Source organism: Pelophylax lessonae (genome assembly GCF_965119305.1).
Source record: "Pelophylax lessonae genome assembly, chromosome: 4".
NCBI classification, from domain to species: Eukaryota; Metazoa; Chordata; class Amphibia; order Anura; family Ranidae; genus Pelophylax; species Pelophylax lessonae.
Window position 1 is genome coordinate 14,424,105 of NC_138771.1, and position 18,296 is coordinate 14,442,400.

The following is an 18,296-nucleotide window of genomic DNA, read 5'->3' on the forward strand; positions in this document are numbered from 1 at the left end:
TTCCATTCTATTCTATTATTTTTTTTTCTGTTTTATTCTTTTCCATTCTATTCTGTTTTATGCTATTCAATTATTTTCACATTTTGGAAGACGGCTGTATTCTTTCTATTTTATTCTATTATTTTATTCTCTATTCTTTTCTGTTCTTTTTTACTCTGTTCTCTTCTTTTCTATTCTATTCAATTATTTTTGAATTTCGGAAAATGGCTATATTCTTTCTATATTATTCTATTCAAATCTTTTCTGTTCTATTCTTTTCTATTTTATTCTTTTTATTTGCTATTTTATCATTTTATGTTTTATTCTATACTTTTGGAATTTCGGAAGATGGATATATTCTTTCTATTTTAATTTATTCTATTCAAATCTATTCTATTTTTTTCTACTATCTTCTATTCTATTATTTTATGTTCTGTTCTTTTCTATTCTATTCTGTTTTATGCTATTCTATTATTTTAAACTTTTGGAAGGTGGCAGTATTCTTTCTATTTTATTCTATTATTTTATTCTCTATTCTATTCTGTTCTTTTTTACTCTTTTTTCTACTTTCTATCCTTATTAAATTTCAGAAGACGGCTATATTCTTACTATTTTATTCTATTCAAATCTATTCTGTTTTTTTCTATTCTATTCTTTTCTATTCTATTCTTTTTATTTTCTATTTTATTCTTTTCAGTTTTATTCTTTTCTTTTTGAATTTCAGTAGACGCTATATTCTTTCTATTTTAATTTATTCTATTCAAATCTATTCTAGTTTTTTTTCTATTATTTTCTATTTTATTGTTTTATTTTCTATTCCATTCTGTTATAGTCTATTCTATTGTTTTCGGATTTCGGAAGACGGCTAAATTTTAACACTAATACACATAGCCTTTGGACGAAATCAGCAATAGTTAGTTTTTAATAGTATTTAGTTTTGTTATTTCTGATTCATTTCAATTCGTTACTGTTGTAAATAGTAAATTTAGATATTTCTGAATCTCCAAATAACAAAGATTTTGTCTGAATTTCGATTCAGAATGAAAGGAACCGCACTCCCAATTACTAGCCTGAACGAGCCCTTGTAGCCCTTTAAAATGGGGTTTTGTAGTCCGAAACTGAATTCTCAACATCTCACCGAGTCCTTTCTGGGGAGCCGCTGATCGGAATTCCATGAGATAGGTCAGGAATGGCTTTTCCACCGTGATTTCATAGTATCGGATGTTCCCGTCTCCCTAATAGATTAAGCAACACAAAACAAATAAAAATTATAAGTTCATCATTTTCAGTATTTGGACAATATGTTCCCAAAAAACATACATCTAAAAATGTACATTCATGGTTATAAAGAATAAACAATGAAAAGATCATAAAAGGAAAATGTCACTTTTTAACCACTTAGTGACCACCCAACCTACATATTCTGCATCAGGGCGGCCGCTCTGTGCTAGATCACATATCTAGTATGTGATCTGACAGTTCTGGGTCAGGACGCACGCCACCAGCGACAACCCGCTCCCGCTGTGCTCCACACACACAATGGGAGCCCAGCGGCGGGTTCCGCGAACTTGATGTCCACCGGCACACACCAATTACACAGGACCATAGGTGTGCGCAGGGGGTGTGCCAGTTGTGCCCGGGCATACCCTAATCACCCCATGCTAAGCAGATTCCCCCTGCTGATATTTCACCAAAGCTCCTAAAAAAAAATGTAAAAAATAAAAAAAAAGTTGTAAAAAATAATGCAAAAAAAGTAAAATAATAATAAAAAAAAAACGACTGACACCGACCTCTGCCCTACTGACACCATCTACTGCTCTACTGACACTGTCCACTACCCTACTACATTTTACATTTAATTAGAGTGTGTGTGTATAATATATATATATATATATATATATATATATATATATATATATATATATATAAAAATAATAATAGTATAAAAATAATATATATACACACACACACACACACACACACACACACACACACACACACACAGTTTATATACGCATGCATGCATGTTTATTTGAGTTTTCAGGCGCACACCCCAATGCAATAGGCTGCGCACAGCTATGCATAGAACACAGGCAGAATGATAATCTGCCTATGTACACAAGACATATTGTCGTTCTGTCAGCAGGGAAGGATTTTTTGATCCTGTGTTTCTGCAAAAGCAGGTACATGGATCTTTGCCTTCCCCTAGTCAAAGCACCTCCCCCACAGTGAGCTAGCACAACCTAGGCACACATTTAACCCTTTGATCGCCCCTGATGTGAACCCCCTTCCCAGCCAGAATCATTAGTACTGTGACAGTGTATATTTTTTAGCACTGATCACTCTAATATCACTGGTCCCCCAAAAAATGTCAAAAGTGTCAGTTAGGTGTCCGAGGCCCATTGTTGTGCCATTCATCCACGACCATCACCTCATGTTGCAGCATGATAATGCGCGCCCCCATTGTGCAAGGATCTGTAATTGCAGGGTTAATATCGGGAGCTCCGTGAGCTAGGTCTGCTCACATGCCCGGTCCGGCCACGCCCCCCATGGTGCAAGGATCTGTACACAATTCCTGGAAGCTGAAAACATCCCAGTTCTTACATGGCCAGCATACTCACCAGACATGTCACCCATTGACCATGTTTGGGATGCTCTGGATCGGCGTATACGACAGCGTGTTCCAGGACCTGCCAATATCTAGCAACTTCACACAGCCATTGAAGAGGAGTGGACCAACATTCCACAGAAACCAATCACCAACCTGATCAACTCTATGCCAAGGAGATGGGTTGCACTGCGTCAGGCAAATGGTGGTCACACCAGATACTGACTGATTCGGACCCCCCCCAATACAGTAAAATTGCACATTTTAGAGCGGCCTTTTATTGTGGCCAGCCTAAGGCACACCTGTGCAATAATCATGCTGTCCAATCAGCATCTTGATATGCCACACCTGTGAGGTGGATGGATTATCTCGGCAAAGGAGAAGAGCTCACTAACACAGAGTTACACAGATTTGTGAACAATATTTGGGAGAAATCGGCCTTTTGTGTACATAGAAAGTCTTAGATCTTTAAGTTCAGCTCATGAAAAATGGGGGCAAAAACAAAAGTGTTGCGTTTATAATTTTGTTCAGTGTATATACATTTTAAGTATTCATAAGTGAGTTTCTCTAAACGTATATATAACATGAGCAAGTTAAATGACACAAGCAAAAAGCAATGTGTATCCACAAGGTGAGGATTATCCAATGTACCAATCAATGCCTGTACCCAGAGTTCCTATAATTAAAAAGTTATTATATGAATGAAAAGTTGTTACATTAATGCTGGTAGCATTCATATAACAAAATATTGTGACTGGTGTATGCACAACATGAAAACAAATAACCAACATGTATAAGGCCCCTTTCTCACGGGGGGGGGGGGGGGGGGGGGGTTATGATCCGCTCCATGGACTCCACTAGCTCAGTGGGAATCGCTCCGTTGAGCAGATGACAGGTCCATCTCTGCTCACTGTACTGGGACAGACCTGTCAGAGTCCCACTCTCCTCTATGGGGAGGTATGATGAAAACGGACAGCATCCCATCCCCACCAACCCACTGGACGGATGGCGACCGTATCACCATCCGTCTGTTTTAAGCGGATCTTGTCGATTCGGATGACAGACAGGTGTAAGCGGACACATCTCCGCTGACATCCGCCTCTCCATAGAGGAGAATGGGTGGCTCGATCAGCTCCGCATGAAAAATGGACAGGCGGATCTGATCGGTCCGATCGTGTAAAAGGGGCCGAAGTCCATATAAAAAATGAATAAACCACTTGCCGACTGCCGGAGATATACTGCTGCAGGCTGGCTCGGCTGCGTGAATCGCCGTACCTGTATGGCGATCTGCGGCAGTGATCCTGGGGGCATGCGCGCGCCCCCATTAGCCTGCAGGGAAGCTGAATCACAGGACCAGTGGCCGCAATTGCCACCGGGCACCCGCAATCGCTCCCCATGGAGAGATTGTAAACACAGCAGACCGTTGTTCTCTCAGGAATCAATACAGAGCTCCTGTGTTCCTCTTATTTAGGATCACAGGTCTCTGTGTTGATTCCACAAGCCCACCCCCCTCACAGTTAGAAAGCACCCCCTAGGCTCACATTTAACCCTTTGATTGCCCCTGGTGTTAAGCCCTTCCCTGCCAGTGTCATTATTACAGTAACAGTGCATATTTTTAGCACTGATTACTGTAGTAATGTCACTGGTCCCCCCAAAATTGTCAAAAATGTTAGTTGGGGGTCCGATCTGTCCGCCGCAATGTCGCAGTCCTGCTAAAAATCGCAGATTCCCGCCATTACTAGTAAAATAAATAAAAATGACATAAATCTCTCCCGTAGTTTGTAGACGCGATAACTTTTGCGCAAACCAATCAATATACACCCTTTGGGATTTTTTTAAGCAAAAATATGTAGCAGAAAACAAATTGACCTAAAATGATGAAAAGATTTGATTTTTATATTTTTTTTTTATTTGGAATGTTTTATAGTAGAATGTGAAAAAAATATATATATATTTTTTCCAGAATTGTCGCTAATTTTTTGTTTATAGCGCAAAAAATGAAAAATCGCACAGGTGATCAAATACCACCAAAAGAAAGCTCTGTTTGTGGGAAAAAAAGGACATCGCTTTTTATTTGGGTACAGCGTCGCACGACCGCGCAATTGTCAGTTAAAGTAACGCAGTGCCGTATGGCAAAAAATGGCCTGATCATTAAGGGGTAAATCCTTCCGGTCCAGAAGTGGTTAATATCGCCTTTACCATCCTGGCTAACGATCCTCGTACACGCAGCGTACAATTAGATGATTCTGTTATTAGTGTGAAGGCGCCTGGTTCTTTGAGGTTAAAACAGTAATATTACCTGCTGCCCCTTTAATTGTATAATTACAATGACTAATTGGATAAAATGGTAAAAAGGCGCTGGTATCCCTGGATGTTATTATTGAGTGAATAATATAAATAATAAAGTGCTAGTTTTGTTGTGCAAATATTGTAAAAAATATAAAATTCCAAAACATAAAGTGCTAGCTCTTATATCTGTTGTGCAAATGCTGCTATAAATATTTGGAATAAGATCCAAAATAGATAAATAAAGTGCTAGTTTTCATAAACAAAATCAAGAATATCTATAGTGATTTTGTTTATGAAAACTAGCACTTTATTTATCTATTTTGGATCTTATTCCAAATATTTATAGCAGCATTTGCACAACAGATATAAGAGCTAGCACTTTATGTTTTGGAATTTTATATTTTTACAATATTTGTACAACAAAACTAACACTTTATTATTTATATTATTCACTCAATAATAACATCCAGGGATACCAGCGCCTTTTTACCATTTTATCCAATTAGTACAATTAGATGAGACGGGTGAGAAGTAGAGATAATGAATGGATGCGGTTATACGGATGGGAGTACTCGTACCTTTCCAGCCAGGTACAGCATGTGTGTGTCCATATCATAGAACGGGAACAGCATCCCTGAGAGCCCATCGATCTCCTCTTCTATCAGCGGCATGGACAAATCCTCCTGTGGACACATTTTACAATATAAAGATGTAGCTTGAAAGCAGATTTTCATTTCTAGTAATTTGTTACAATATTGGGCTAATAATTACAGTGTTACTTTTTTTTTTTGTTTAAAGTGGTTCTAAGGCAGAAGGTTTTTTTTAATTTTTTTATTTAATGCATTCAATGTATTTAGATAAAAACCTTTCTGTATGCAGAAGCCCCCCCTCAGCCCCCCTAATATTTACCTGAGCCCCGGCTCTATCCAGCGATGTTGCACAAGAGACTCAGCTCCCCAGGACCCTCCCTCCTGATTGGCTGATACACAGGCACAATTGTCTCCCGCTGCTGTCAATCAAATTAAGTGAGCCAATGAGGAGAGAGGGGGAATGGGGTAGACTGTGACTTGGCTCGGGTGCCCCCATAGCAAGCGGCTTGCTGTGGGGGCACTCAGCAAGAGGGAGGGGCCAGGAGTGCCAGTGAGGGTCCCGAGAAGAGAATGATCGGGGCTTCTCTGTGCAAAACTACTTCACAGAGCAGGTAAGTATAACATGTTTGTTCTTTTTAAACAAAAAAAAAAAAAATTAGACTTTAATATTACTATAAAGTTTTTTTTTTTTTTTTTTTTTAAGTGGTTGTAAACCTCAGACATGAAATATGAACAAAGCACATCCCTGTATAATTTGTACTTCTTTCAGGGAAAGTGGTAGTAAACTCTGTTACACCCCTTATAGCTACAGGTAAACCTATAATAAGGCTTATCTGTAGGTCCTGTGAATATCTCCTAAACTTGCTTAGGAGATAAACTGTTTAGGGCAGTGATGGGGAACCTTGGCACTCCAGATGTTTCAGAACTATACTTCCCATGATGCTCATGCATTCTGCAGTGTAGGTGAGCATCATGGGAAATGTAGTTCCAAAACATCTGGGGTGCCAACGTTCGCCATCACTGGTTTAGGGGATATTCAGAGCACATGCGCCGGTGACATCACCGGCACATGTGCTCTGAAGGTCCGGCATACGGTGCCAGACCATCAGAGCCCGTGCTATAAATGGCAGCTCCAGTGCCCATGCGTATGAGTGACGTCATTGTGCGGGGGGGGGCGCGATGACATCACTCCTACGCATGGGCACTAGAGCTGCCATTTATGGCACAGGCTCTGAAGCCTCCGGCCACTCATGTAGCCGGAGGCCTTGAACCCAGAAGGAAGACCGTGGCGGGGAAGATGTCAGCCCTCTCAGCGTTGACAACGTGTCACTAGAGGGCTTCTTATTGTGCGACGCATACTAGCACAATAAGACATTGCCTTGCAGGAAATGTTTTCTTACCCTCCAACTGCGGTTTATTACTGCTTTAAGAGCACTGAGTGTCATTTATGTCTGCTGCTTTGTTCAGATTTTCCTAACACCAAGAGATAAACGGTGACAGGGGAGGGAGCTCCAGCACACAGCCTGTGATTGGCAGCCTCAGCTCTGCTCCTGTGTGCTGTGTGAAGGGAAGTGTGCCCCTTCCCTCCAATCGGCTGTGAGAGCTCTCATCACTGAGCTATGCAGTGTGCAATTTCAGCTCTCTGTCCCCTTTGTTTCTGACAGCGTCTGAGCTTTATAAATCCTGGACTTTGAATACAACTTATGTAGGATTTGTTTAATCTCTGTGCGTTACAGTGCTCTGTGCAGCTGAGCTGAGTCATGGGTCTATGTGTCTTATGGACACATAGAGCAGGGCTCGGGAGCGAGCACGCACCAGTGCCCCCATTGCAAGTGGCTTGCTATTGGAGGCACTGGTCAAGGGGGAAAAGCCAGGATTGGGGACCCAAAAAGAAAAGGATCGAGGCTGCTCTGTGCAAAACCACTGCACAGGGTAGGTAAGTATACCATGGTATTTTTTTTTTTTTTAAAAAAGCTGAAGCTTTAAAATCACTTTAAGAAAAGCTTAACGGTCCCTGTTGAGGATGTTTCTATTTTATAGGACCCTGTGGACAAAGGTTGGATTCTCTTTTTAAGGCTTTGATTTCTCTGGCTGGCCCTGCCTTAGAGCCTGCTGTCACAAGCATATTAGTCTGGCAGACCCTTGCTGCCTGGACTATGCACGTGGCTCAGGACCCGGATCAATCCTGATGGATCAGTCTGTCCTTTTACAGCTTAGTTACCTATCCATGGGCTTTTGACTCTGCATGGATGAATTCGCAAATGTGAGCTGAAAGGATAAAACTTCTTTCAGCTCACATTTGAAGGATCCTTTGGTTCAAGTGTTGATCTGCAGAACTTCAATACAAGAAGTGTCTCAAGAGGATGCCCATTGATGGGGAATGCCATTTTGGTGACTCCTTAGACACCTACATCAAAGAAGTCACTTCAGGAAAGTGTACCCTCTTGCCCCAGAAACAGAAGATGAAAGCTCCTCCTGGTAATCCTTCAGCCTCAGAGAGAATGAAAAAGTATTTTTTCATTTTTTTCAGGTCCTGGGTTCCAAGCCCAAACATGACACTTAATTCTCCCAGAAGACTTGGACCTTCAGAATCACCAATCATAGAACAATGAGTGAAGAGACTTCTGTCAAGAAGATATGTCCAAGATATAGCAGAAGTTTGGGTACAGAGAATCCTATCCAAGAGCTACAAACTACAGTTTCGGGCTCTGCCTCTACCCTGTTTCATTCTCTCAAATTTGCCATTCTCCTCAAAAAAGCAGGGGGACCTATAGGCTGCTCTCTCGCAGCTCCTCTCTCAGGAGGTCATTCCTGCTGTCCCAAACGAGGAAAGATTCAGGGTAAAAGGAGGCATTTGCTCCATTCTGTATATAAAGATTTTCAACAGATTCCTTTAGGTTAAAAAATTCAGCATGGAATCTACAAGATCAGTCACTGGGGTTGATTTATGTTACTTTAAGCGTCACTTTGTAAAGATTACCCAATCAGCCAGGTGAAAGGCACATATGAAAACAGCATTTTGCTTGCACATGATTGGATGATGGAGACAAAGCCCTGGGGTGAAATAAGTGAAACTGCACTTGCAAAGTGCACAGCCTGTTTGCCTTTTGTAATTCAACCCAATTGTTTCTCTACAACTGGGGGACCTTCTAGCCTCTGTGAACCTCAGATATGCCTACTTAAATGTTCCCATTTTCATACCAGAACAAGGCTACCTGCTTTTTGCTGTGGGCATGCAACATTACAAATTAATTGCCTTTCCCTTTGGTCTGTCCAGGGCACCCCAGGCCTGCACCAAGGCTCTTGCAGATGTCCCAGCTCTGCCTTATTCTTGGGGTATCTTTTGGGTGTGGAAGAATGGTCTCTCTTTTCAGAGGTGTTTTAAGCTCTATATTGCAAAAAAAATAACACTGTTGCTTGATGTAGATCTTCTTGTATCCAGGTTCAACAACAAACTCGACAAGTTTGTTGCCAGAACCAGGATCTTCAGAACTTCGCAGCAGATGCTCTGGTGACTCTGTGGGATCAGTTCAGCCTCATCAATATCTCATCACTTGTATGCTCTGAAAGATTGATAGAGAGGGCAGTCTGGTTGATCCTAACTGCAACAAACTAGCCAGAAGGAGACTCTTGGGCAGACTCTTCGTACTCAATGCTCAGACTCAAGGCAGACTCTCCGTGGGCCCTTCTTGACCATCCAGTTCCTCTGTCCCAAGGACTGCTCCAATACCCTGTTTCCTGGTTGCTGGTCTTAATGGCTCAGCTGCTTAAGTACAGGTCCCAAGGGACAGGGGGGCCTGTTGATCTTAATTATCCCTGTTCTCCAAAAGGCTAGGAAGTCAACGTCTAAAAAATGTTACCATGAAACCTGAAAGGCTTACTTTGCATGGTGCAAGGCTAGGAAATTCAATCCTAGGAAGACCCCTGTGAGACAAATCCTATCTTTCTTCCAGCCTGGTTTGGTTTAGGGTTTGGCCTTGAACATCAAGGGGCAAATCTCGGCCCTAGCTATCCTTTTACAAAGGCTGCTTGACTGTCATTCCTTAGAGAGAGTTTTTGTGCAGGGTGTATGCTCCCCAGTGACACCATGGGATCTCAACCTGGTTCTTTTTTGGCCCTTCGATCCCATTAGGGATGTTCCTTTATCCAACCTCAATAACAAGGTTATAAAAAGAAAAAATCCTGCACTTTATCCCCTCACCATGAAGTCAGAGGTGTAACTAGAACCTTCAGGGCCCCGGTGCAAAAAACCATGAAGGGACCCCCGGACCCCTACCCGGGGCCCTTCCCTTCAAGCCTGGGGCTCTTCCCACTGATCTTTTGACCCTTTACTCTCGTTGCGGGGCCCTTTATTACGGCCCCGCAGCGGGACCCTTTCACAAGTCCTGCAAAGACAGCAGAACACAAGTGAACTGGATGGGAGGAGTGGTGGGGGCACCAGAAGAACCAATCTCCTCCATTTTCCTCCTGCAGCTACAGGTGGAAAAAAGAGGACAGTGATTTCTCTACATGCTGCCCCCGCCGCCCCTCCTATCCAGGTGTACAGGGGAGCTGAGTAGGCCCCCTGGAGCATGGGGCCCGGTTGCAATTGCATCCCCCTGCAACCCCTGTAGGTCCTACGCCCCTGCATGAAGTGAAAAATCAACCAATTAACCAGTGATAGATTAAACCCTTGATGTGGTTTCAAACCAAAAACCATAAACTGTACTATGAGAAGCAAATCTTAAAAAGCTGCAGCCAATACAGTCCAAACACAAGGAACTAAAAATCATATTTGTGACGTCATTCCGCATGAGCAGACTGGTGGTGACGGCTGCCGTGTTTGATACTAAATGTTTAGACAACGCTGATTTATATCTTCATTCCTGTAAGTGTAATTTATGTTGTGTCAATAGACGCTGTTTTAACGTATTACACTACGAGGTTTCCCTCTTTTATCTATCTATCTATCTATCTATCTATCTATCTATCTATCTATCTATCTATCTATCTATCTATCTATCTATCTATCTATCTATCTATCTATCTATCTATCTATCTATCTATCGCCAGATGATTGCCTTATCATTGGAACTTATGGGATTTTCCTTATGAATACCAGTGGAATCAACACCCTTCTCCAGCTTGGCTGCTGAGTCTATTGGGCGTGATTAAGGCGTGTGTTATCTCCAACATTTGGGATCCAGAAATCTGGTAAGCGGCGGGTATATGTGGTGAAGGGATCTGCTTTGAGCACCGTTTTGTCTGGATTCCTGTGTGAACACGGATATATGTTTTTTCACTATTGAAGAAGGATAAATCACTTGAAGGACTTTCACCTATGAATTTTTAATGGACATTATGTTTTACATTACAGTGGGTACGGAAAGTATTCAGACCCCCTTAAATTTTTCACTCTTTGTTATATTGCAGCCATTTGCTAAAATCATTTAAGTTCATTCTTCTTCCTCATGAATGTACACATAGCACCCCATACTGACAGAAAAACACAGAATTGTTGACATTGTTGCAGATTTATTAAAAAAGAAAAACTGAAATATCACATGGTCCTAAGTATTCAGACCCTTTGCTCAGTATTTAGTAGAAGCCCCCTTTTGATCTAATACAGCCAGGAGTCTTTGGGAAAGATGCAACAAGTCTTTCACACCTGGATTTGGGGATCCTCTGCCATTCCTCCTTGCAGATCCTCTCCAGTTCTGTCAGGTTGGATGGTAAACGTTGGTGGACAGCCATTTTTAGGTCTCTCCAGAGATGCTCAATTGGGTTTAAGTCAGGGTTCTGGCTGGGCCATTCAAGAACAGTCACGGAGTTGTTGTGAAGCCACTCCTTCGTTATTTTAGCTGTGTGCTTAGGGTCATTGTCTTGTTGTAAGGTAAACCTTCGGCCCAGTCTGAGGTCCAGAGCACTCTGGAGAAGGTTTTTGTCCAGGATATCCCTGTACTTGGTTGCATTCATCTTTCCCTCGATTGCAACCAGTCGTCCTGTCCCTGCAGCTGAAAAACACCCCCACAGCATGATGCTGCCACCACCATGCTTCACTGTTGGGACTGTATTGGACAGGTGATGAGCAGTGCCTGGTTTTCTCCACACATACCGCTTAGAATTAAGGCCAAAAAGTTCTATTTTGGTCTCATCAGACCAGAGAATCTTATTTCTCACCATCTTGGAGTCCTTCAGGTGTTTTTTTAGCAAACTCCATGCGGGCTTTCATGTGTCTTACACTGAGGAGAGGCTTCCGTCGGGCCACTCTGCCATAAAGCCCCGACTGGTGGAGGGCTTCAGTGATGGTTGACTTTCTACAACTTTCTCCCATCTCCTGACTGCATCTCTGGAGCTCAAGCCACAGTGATCTTTGGGTTCTTCTTTACCTCTCTCACCAAGGCTCTTCTCCCCCGATAGCTCAGTTTGGCCGGACGGCCATCTCTAGGAAGGGTTCTGGTCGTCCCATACGTCTTCCATTTGAGGATTATGGAGGCCACTGTGCTCTTAGGAACCTTAAGTGCAGCAGAAATCTTTTTGTAACCTTGGCCAGATCTGTGCCTTGCCACAATTCTGTCTCTGAGCTCTTCAGGCAGTTCCTTTGACCTCATGATTCTCATTTGCTCTGACATGCATTGTGATCTGGAAGGTCTTATATAGACAGGTGTGTGGCTTTCCTAATCAAGTCCAATCAGTATAATCAAACACAGCTGGACTCAAATGAAGGTGTAGAACCATCTCAAGGATGATCAGAAGAAATGGAAAGCACCTGAGTTAAATATATGAGTGTCACAGCAAAGGGTCTGAATACTTAGGACCATGTGATATTTCAGTTTTTCTTTTTTAATAAATCTGCAACAATGTCAACAATTCTGTGTTTTTCTGTCAGTATGGGGTGCTATGTGTACATTCATGAGGAAGAAGAATGAACTTAAATGATTTTAGCAAATGGCTGCAATATAACAAAGAGTGAAAAATTTAAGGGGGTCTGAATACTTTCCGTACCCACTGTATGTTTACTTGTTTAAAATCATTAATTCATTTTATACACTGTTATTGAATTTTATATGATTAACACACCTATTCTTTATATATCAATAACAAGGTTGCCTTCCTCATTGCTATCACCTCTATGAGGTGTAGGAAGAGCCCTTCCTACAGGAGGCCTCCATTCTTACCAAGGTGGTTTTCTTCTTCCACCTTAACCAGGATATTGTTCTCCCCTCCTCGCATACTGTTCTGAAACACTCCAAGGAAATTTCTCTCCACTTCTGAAGCCTAATAGGAGACTTGTCAGATGCCTTTTGCTGCACACTACTAGAACAGCAATTCTCACCTGATCCCACAATGCGATCTGCCTCGTATTCCACTTAGAGACTCCTGTTGTAAGTAGTCGTTTCATGTCTCCCAGGAAAACAACTCGAGTCATTTTGTGGTTCTTACAGGTTGCTGCCTAGAAAGACAAAGTAGCATATGCTTATGTCAATGTATAAAAAGAGACATGTCTAACAAGTAACATTATTAAAGCGGAGTTCCGGGCACAGAAATCATTTTTCAACAAACATACCCCCGGGACAGTCAGGGCTAGTACATTCCACAATGGATAGCCTCTGATCTGTCCCGATTCGCACTTACCTTTTAGAAGAAATACTCACTTATAAAATTTTGTCCACAGCGTTTCCATCTCTCTTGTGGGCAGCTGAAGCCGGTGCTGTCCTCTTCGGCGTCTTCTTCTTCTCCCAGAATGCGCCTGCACCGGCCCCTCTCGTCACTTCCGGTGCGGCGCCGCATTCCTCCACAGCTTCTGGGCCCAGAAGCTGTTTAGCAGGGAATGCGGCGTCGCCCGGAAGTGACGAGCGGGGCCGGTGCCGTCGCATTGATTCCTGGGAGTGATGACGTTCAGCTCCCAGGAATCAGTGCAAGCCCGGAAGTGACGGCGGAGCCGCGGCACAGAGGGAGGAAGTGAAGACTAGGTGAGTATATTCGATCTTCAATTACAAGGTGAGTAAATAAAAAAAAAAAACCTAACCATCCAATTCCTTTTCAGGTGAAGGAGAACTAGCGGATGGGCACAAAAAAAAATATCGATTTTGTGCCCGGAACTCCGCTTTAAGTTTGGTGAAAGTTTTTTGCAAAACATAACCATTAATATATACACGCCTTGCTACTTTAAAGATAATTACTGATTTCTATTTCCATTGCTTCTAGCAGTAGTGTAATGTGACATACCAGGGCAAGATATAGATCAGCTAACCCCCTGTGCCAACCCCACCACCTCCTGTACCTAAAACACCCAACCCTCAGAACTATTCCTCCACAGCTACCCCACTCCTGTAGGCCACCTTTGCCAGAATGTCTGATTTCACTGCACACTTGCTCAATGTGATAATGGGAGGCTGTATGTCTAGGTAAGCCCTATGGGTTTTCAGGAGCAGGAGACCAGATTCAGCTGCAACCAGCTATATGTCTGTCCTTACACCACTGGCCTTACATAGTTACATATTTAGGAAATTCCCAGCTCAACACACCAACCAGTCTGCTTACTAACCAAATTAGCCTTTCTAACAGTATGCATTAAAAACAGGGGTTTAGTTAGCACACATTTGCAAACGCATGCGTAAACTGCAAGGCCCCTTCACGGCACCCTGTATTACCTGCAGTCCTAACCCTTCTAATTTATGAGAGTCTCCACAATGAAAGGACATGCATTCTAAAGGATAGGTAAGGGGCAGGTGGGCCTGGAGGTGGCCCAGTCCTCCTTAAAGGAGGGAGGGGCACCGTGGACACCCAGCACATAGCACAATGGCAGCAAAGGTGTCCAGTGTGTCCCCCCACCAATATTACTCCAGTAACAAAGAAATGGCCCCTGACCCCATCTATAACTGGCCTTCACAGCAAGGAGAACATGGAAAAGACAAAAACAGAGAAAATTCCCAGCTCAACTCACCAACCAGTCTTCTTGCCTTTGCCCTTCCATGTGCTCTTTGCTGTGAAGGCCAGGTATAGATGGGGGCAGGGGGCATTTCTTTGTTATCATAGTTACATCTTACCAGTTAGTCTGGTTGAAAGAAGACACGAGTCCATCCAGTTCAACCAATGAAGTTACAGGAGTTTCAATTTGAAGAACACTTACCTTAGGGTAAATATATATGGGCATCAAGGGAAGGTGATTAGTACTTATTTGTAAGGCTCACCAAGGGCAGCCCAGAGATTTCTAACCTAAAATCACTTAGTAAAGTGTTGTCTTTGCTGCATACTCGGGAGAACTGTGTCTGCATCCCAGCATGCTCACACATCATTTGACATCACAGAAGCCTTTCCTGATGCTGTCTTTCAAGCAGGGCTATGAAGCAGTATTAAACCCAAAAGCAAACATTTCTCATATTGCAGCTTACTAATTCCTAGATATGATGGCTGCATTAGTTTTATTTTTTAGGCTTTTTTTCTTCTATTTTCATCTAGTGATCCAGCCAGCAATACCCATACAATGCGTTACTTTCCTACCCACTCTACCTATCACCAACGCATTGTTGGGGGGCTTGCAAACTAACACGGGACATGGTAACTCAATGCACTTGCATCTGGATTTTGCTTATTTTGCAACTAAGTGTACTCCCATATCTTTGAAGATACCCTGTGCCTCTGGGTATTGTTTATGAATTTTTTTCAATAAAATTGTATTGAAACTGCCTTCTTCAGTGATTTTCAGCTTCCAGGAGGACCCCACAGGTATGGTATTGGTCAGTGGTGTAACTAGAACCTTACGGGCCCCAGTGCAAGAAACCATAGGGGCTCTTCTCTCCGAGCCCAGTGGCAGAGCGCCAGGGCCTGGTTGCAAGTGCGACCTTTGTGACCCTGGTAGTTCCATTATTTTTTTATTTTATTTTTTTAGGAGTCCTGTTGGGGGAATTTGGTAAAATTTGGTTAATTTGCTTTTTAATTATTCTTTACAATTTTTAGGAGTCCTGTTGGGGGGCTTTGGTGAAATATCAGGGGTCTAAATAGACCTCTGACATTTCATCTTTGAGACAGAGAAAAAGGATTAAAGACTCAGCCTTCAACCTCCATCTCTGCAGCCTCAGCAGCACAGAATGAATGGACAGGAATAACTCTGTACAGAGGCTTCCCCTGTGACTCCTGTGGGTACACCCATGGCATTGGTCCAAGCTGGGCCAATGTAAAAATATCCATGCCTGGAATTCTTCTTTAACCACTTCTGGACCAGAAGATTTTCCCCCTTAATGACCAGGCTGTTTTTTGCGATTCAGCATCAGCACTGCTTTATTTTAATGGACAACTGCGTGGTCGTGCGACGCTGTACCTAAGTAACATTGATGTCCTTTTTTTCCCACAAACAGAGCTTTCTTTTGGTGGTATTTGATCACCTGTGCGATTTTTATTTTTTGCGCTATAAACAAAAAAAGAGCAACAATTCTGAAAAAAAAAACAATATTTTTCATTTCTGCTATATAAAATTCCCAATAAAAAAAAATAATTAAAAAAAATCTAATTTTTTTATCACTTTAAGCCAATTTGTATTCTGAAAAAAAAAAAATCCCAATAAACATATTTTAATTGGTTTACGCAAAAGTTACCATGTACAAACTAGGGGAAAGATTTATGTCATTGTTGTTTAGTTATTTATTTTTTTTACTAGTAATGGCGGCGATCTGCGATTTTTAGCGGTGTTGCAACATTGCGGCGGACAGATGGGACCCCTAACTGACATTTTTGACACTTTTGGGGGGACCACTGATATTACTACAGTAATCAGTGCTAAAAATATGCACTGTTACTGTACTAATGACACTGGCAGGGAAGGGGGTAACCCACTGGCGATCAAAGGGTTAAGTGTGAGAATAGGGGGTGTTTTCTAACAGTGTGGAGGATGGGCTTGTTAAATCAACACAGAGACCTGTGATCCTAAATAGGAGGAACACAGGAGCTCTGCATTGATTCCTGAGAGAATAACGGTCTGCTGTGTTTACAACAGCAGTCCGCCGTTCTCTCTTCACGGGGAGCTATTGCGGGTGCCCAGGGGCAATCGCGGCCTCCGGCCCCATGGATTGGCTTCCCCGCTGGCGAGTGGGCGCACGCACTCACCTCCAGGATTGCTCTTGCGTACCGCCGTACAGGTACGGCGATTTGCGGAAACCTGCAGACCTGGTAAGTGGCTGGTCGGCAAGTGGTTAAATAAACACACAATGGGGGGAGATTTACTAAAACTGGTGCGCACAGAATCTGGTGCAGCTGTGTATAGTAACCAATCAGCTTCTAACTTCAACTTGTTAATTTAGGCTTTGACAATAAAATCTAGACACTGATTGGTTTCTGTGGACAGCTGCACCAGACTCTATGTTCACCAGTTTTAGTAAATCTCCCCCAATATTTACAATGCTAAGCCCACGACGATGCAATCTTTGTTATGTAGGAGCGCTGAACCTTATGCGCATGTATTTTGATGGGAGAGGTGGTTTGTGATTCTAGGGGCTGCTCACCAGCAACTGTGGGGTCTTGCTTGACCCTCAGAGGGGTTCGTTAAAGTTTTGAAAGGACGAGCGCCTTTCAAATCCAAGTGCCTGCATCATCCTATTTTTAGCCCTGATGAAGGGGAAGTACTGAGCACCCCCGAAACGCGTTGGCTGTTCCAAAATAAAAAATCTTTTAGGCTTCATTCACATGTCGGCGTAGCGATCGCGGGCAGAATCACCGCATTTCTGCCAGCGATCCGGAAATCATTGCAAATCGCGGGACGCCTGTGCATTATTCGTGATTTGCAATAGCACCCCAAACGCTGTGCGATGCGGTAACATTGCGCAAAAGCTCTTGTACCTTTTTTGGGCGTCATGCATCCCGCGATTTTTTTTGCGCGATGTTACCGTGATTCGGCAGGTGGAAAATGCGGCAACATCGGGTGCTATTGCAAATCACGGGCAACGCACAGGCGTCCCGGGATTTGCAATGATTTCCGGATCGCGGGCAGAATCGCCGCAATTCTGCCCGCGATCGCTACGCCGACATGTGAACGTAGCCTTAAACATTTATACTAGCTGGTGTGGCGCTCCCATCCTTTCAAAACTTTAACAAACACAAGATGATGAAAGACATGACGTAACCTGTATATACGATGAAGAAGTTAAATTATAAAATAAATAAAGCCATGCGAATGATCACCTGCAGCACTCTCCCTGAGCGAGGTTCCAGCACACGCAACTTCTTATCTTTGCAGGTGGTGGCCAGTAGACTCCCGTCTGTGTTGAAGGACATGCAAAGGATGACATCTGTGTGACAGTCTATCATTTTCACTGCTTCCCCGTCATCCAGATTCCAGATCAGTATCTGCACATGGAAGTTTTCATTAATACTGTTCTCTCCCCCACCATTGTGGCCTGTTATAATTAAATATATATATATATATATACATACATTGCTAATTCACAAACCATGCCCAATTAAATGGTGTGATATGGGGAACTCGGGATCATCAACAATTCTTCATAAGTTAGGAAAAAAAACAGTTTTCTTCATCAGAGAAAAATACAGTCCACAGTTCTATTATCATGAAAACAATATAATGGCTCACCGCCAATATACCAGTCCTGTACCAGGGTTTAGGGTTTCCTAAGTCTGTTTCAGGTTGCCGTAAAGGCCGCATGAGCTTAGAAAACACGTTTGGTTGCCAGACAGCTCACACTTGCACATGGGTGAGAACCATTCTACTCTACCTCACAGACAGGTGCTGATTCCTTACTGCTTCTTTTCAAAACTCCCTTGCAGGTGGCTTAACTCCTTTAGGGCCAGAGTCCCTGTAATCAGGGTATGAGGTTCTTTTCCCACCCAAAGGTCCCTCT

The 18,296-nt window shown here is 42.8% G+C and overlaps 1 protein-coding gene across 1 annotated transcript in view; it reads right to left on the reverse strand.

Moving 5' to 3' along the window:
* The window catches only part of CORO2B (coronin 2B), a 153,206-nt gene that overhangs the window by 23,391 nt on the left and 111,519 nt on the right, over positions 1–18,296 (reverse strand). Inside the window, exons 5-8 of the mRNA XM_082253019.1 lie at positions 17,620–17,784; positions 12,782–12,898; positions 5,455–5,559; positions 1,118–1,214 (exon numbers count right to left, since the gene is read on the reverse strand). Coding sequence (XP_082109145.1) covers positions 1,118–1,214; positions 5,455–5,559; positions 12,782–12,898; positions 17,620–17,784 — 484 coding nt within the window. The remainder of the gene's footprint in view (positions 1–1,117; positions 1,215–5,454; positions 5,560–12,781; positions 12,899–17,619; positions 17,785–18,296) is intronic.